This window comes from Belonocnema kinseyi, chromosome 5 (genome assembly GCF_010883055.1).
Source record: "Belonocnema kinseyi isolate 2016_QV_RU_SX_M_011 chromosome 5, B_treatae_v1, whole genome shotgun sequence".
Lineage (NCBI taxonomy): Eukaryota > Metazoa > Arthropoda > Insecta > Hymenoptera > Cynipidae > Belonocnema > Belonocnema kinseyi.
The window spans coordinates 2,528,058-2,531,514 of record NC_046661.1 but is presented as its reverse complement, the minus strand read 5'-3'; the positions used below and the strand labels follow the sequence as shown (position 1 = coordinate 2,531,514).

The following is a 3,457-nucleotide window of genomic DNA, read 5'->3' as shown; positions in this document are numbered from 1 at the left end:
GAATAAAAAAGTACTGAAGACATTTGTAGGGAATCGCTCAGGTAATCACATATGCCCACGAAATTTGGTTTAAATAATAATTGCAACTTTTACCTAACCAGAAATTATAGACAGAAAATTCTAAATAAGTTTTGAAAAATGAACCATTCTAAACTTAAAGACTTACTTTTACCAATATTCATTATTTAACTGGAATAAATAGTTTTCAAAATTTCCACCGGCACGGCCTACTACACATTTTTTGGAAATAAGCTTGCTAATTTTAATTGTCAAGTTTAAGAGGTCTTCTTTGGAAAATTAAAAAATAGTATTCTTTTTGCTAATCAAAACAGCCGTCATTTTGGATTATTTGAAAGTTTAAAAGCATTGATAGAAAATACCATTTTTTCATCTTGTATAATGTTTTCGGGTTTGAATGAAGGTTGGAGTCCTCGTTTTATAGAAGAATTCAACGATAACTAAGAAAATTATGTCGATTTTAATTTGTTTACATTTTACTCCATGTTAATTGAAGGCATAGAAAACTTCAAAGTGTATGTGCTGGGTATAAATATTAACCAAATTGGCGGAAATTTGAAGCTCATTATTTTATTTTTTTCCATTGGAACAAAACTCGCTCCTGGATGCAAAAGAAAATTTGAACACATGTTTAAAGGTTTTTCTCGTGTACATCCTTATGATAATTTAAACAGTTGATTTTAATAGATGAATTAACAAACCTTGGTCGATGGTTTCTGAAGGAAGGTAGCGATCCCAGCTCGCACACTATTCTTAACTCCTCGCACGGTCCCTTTAGTACTACGTATGGCTTCTCTTTCCGGAATCTTGTATCCGGTAAAATATTCATCATTCTCCTTATTATCACTCTCACCCTCGCCCTCTCCGTTCACCTTCAACTCTGACGTCTTCTTCTCATCGCAAAAGCGCTCGTTCAGGTGAAACTTGTAAAACCTGTCGTCGTCGTAAACATATTTGGCGCCCAACATTCGGTTGTAGTTGGCATAGTAATTCGTATCCGCGTATTTCTTCTCGAACCTCTCTTGTTCCTGTTTTCTCTCCTCGTAGGTGTACTCCTTTACCATTGGCGATGAAGGCACTGTAGAACTCTCCCCAAGGTTTGGACTTTGGTCTCTCGAAGTTGTGGAGGCTTTAGAAAGGGCAGAAGTTCCCGAAATAGGAGAAATTGTCGAGACTCTGGTAAATGAGTTTGAGAGAGGAGCTAAATAGTTAGTCCTGAGGTAAGAGTTATCTTTCACCAGAATTTCTAATTTTTTTGGTTTGCTTGCCCTTCTCTCAGATTGAGTGTCCTTGGAGTAGTAGTTCGCCAGGTCGACGTCCGTACTATTCCCGTTCACCCGGATATCGTCTACCTCTCTACCATTGAGAGAATCGCAACTAATGTTACTTTCATTGTCATCGCTCTCAACCTCCGCTCCACTGCTCGTCAAGCTTCCAGTTCTGTTATGGATGTGTTTGTAACACGGAGCTTTAGCAGCTTCGTGATGAGCAGCAGGTTCGCTACCCAGAAGAACTAAGCTCGAATTGTCATCACTCTCAGCCTCCGCTCCAATGTTCGCCAAGCTTCCGGTTCTATTATGTGTGCAACATGGAGCTGCTGAGGAAGCCCTATGATCACCACCCAGAATAATTGTACTTGAATTCTTTTTCGGGAGTGGAGGCGGCGTTCCGTCCAAATCACTACAGGTTCCACTATCTAAGGTATCTGACGGAGAACACTGTCCGCTCGTCATGACCATTGCCAGCGAACTCCGGAATGATCCATAGTAGAAACTGGTTGAACCGTTGTCAAGGGTCGAATTGAGTCCTTCATTAACACCACGTTGAACCATATCGTCTTTCTGATTATGGAGTGACCCCTTTTCGTTGATACCATCCTTACAGTTAACATTTATTCGCACACAACTATCGACACTCGCGTAATCCTTCATCAGATCTTTCGTAGCACATACCACCACAATACCATTTTGCTTTCCTGGATTTCCGTACCTGTTCTTTCCTGAATGTCCGTCACCGTTCTTTTCTGAATCTTTGTAACCGTCTTGTATTTCAGTCACAGGGTTGTTGTCCAGATTAAGTCGCACAGTAGATATGACTTTTCCGTTTTTATCACTAGGGTTAATCCTTATTTTTACCACATGTGTAGCCTGCTGCTCCTGATGATGATTAGTATTCTCGATAGTCTTCTGCCAGCGGCCGTTCGCCGATTGCACTTCCGGGACTTTGCTCCTGCTTGGAGTGGAATCCACAACAGGAGCGCTACCACCTATGAATACCGTTGCTTTAGCCTTCTCAGAAAGAAGAGACGAAGGAGTGGAAGCACTCTGGATTGACACAGGCTGGCGAGCCTTGTTCATGTCTCGGGTCTGGTTCTTGGCCGGCAGTGGCGGAGAGACGGTCATCGCGACTACCTTTTCCATCTGCTATTATCATTCGAATCGATCTTTAATCTTCTCCCTGTCCTTCTTTGCTTCAATGAGACATTTATTCCGATTAGTGCTCAGAACAAGATAGAGTTTGAGTATAATCTCCCAAATTTTCCGTAAAGTTTCTAAGTGTGTGCCCCAGATATGTTCTATTTTCATTAAAATTCCTTTACCAGTCACGTCCCGTTTTAAATCCAATTTCAAATTTGATGTGGATGAATTAACCAATGTAGATCACAGAGAAACCAAAATCAAAGAGTGCAGCAAAGTAAAACTCAATAGAGCGCTCCCCTGATCACGCACCTGCACGACTTTCCAAGGCAGATTCCTGAGATCATTACGGGGTCAAGTTACACATGGATGAAAGTGTTTTGCCACTTAATACTTAAGAGTTTGCGCCACAATTTTTTTCCAGCGATTTTTTGAAGCTACTTCCACATGTGGAGATAAATTTTTAGTAAGCAGGTAATAATTAGTAATAATTAACACTGGGAGACATTCCATTTAAATAAATGATAAAAACGTTTGAAACTTTAGTATTCTACAATATCAAAACACGGAAAAAAGCGATGCGTTTTAAAAATTAATATTGTGGTTTTCAACTGGAGAATTTCATATTTTTGTTACAATAAGTGGAATAAGTGTTGCACTATTTGTCATAAAAAGTATGAATATTTAATATTCAGTATATCCAAGTAAACGAACGATTTCAAAACGACATCAACACAATAAATTTGAAAGATTAAAACAAACTTTCGTAGAAAGAAAATGAGGTTTTGAAATCCACTATCCGAAAAATTATGACTCATGGTTAGAAATAAGATTACTTGTAGTGGCAGAGGTAAACAACACACTACTAACACACTTAAGCGTGGACACTATACGCCCAATCACGAAACGCATATATTGTGAGACGTGGTTGTGGCTGAAATTTTACCGCGATTTCGCTGGAAGCGGATGCAATTTTTCAGATTAGCACCCGCTCCTGGCGAAATCCTGCGGTTGTCACACAT

The 3,457-nt window shown here is 39.6% G+C and overlaps 1 protein-coding gene across 1 annotated transcript in view; it reads right to left on the bottom strand.

Annotated features, from left to right (window-relative positions):
- Nucleotides 1–710: 710 nt before the first annotated feature.
- LOC117172847 overlaps nt 711–3,457 on the bottom strand; it is a 44,258-nt gene continuing 41,511 nt past the window's right edge. Inside the window, exon 4 of the mRNA XM_033361099.1 lies at nt 711–2,772. Within this exon, the coding sequence (XP_033216990.1) occupies nt 711–2,438 (1,728 nt within the window). The 5' untranslated portion in view covers nt 2,439–2,772. The remainder of the gene's footprint in view (nt 2,773–3,457) is intronic.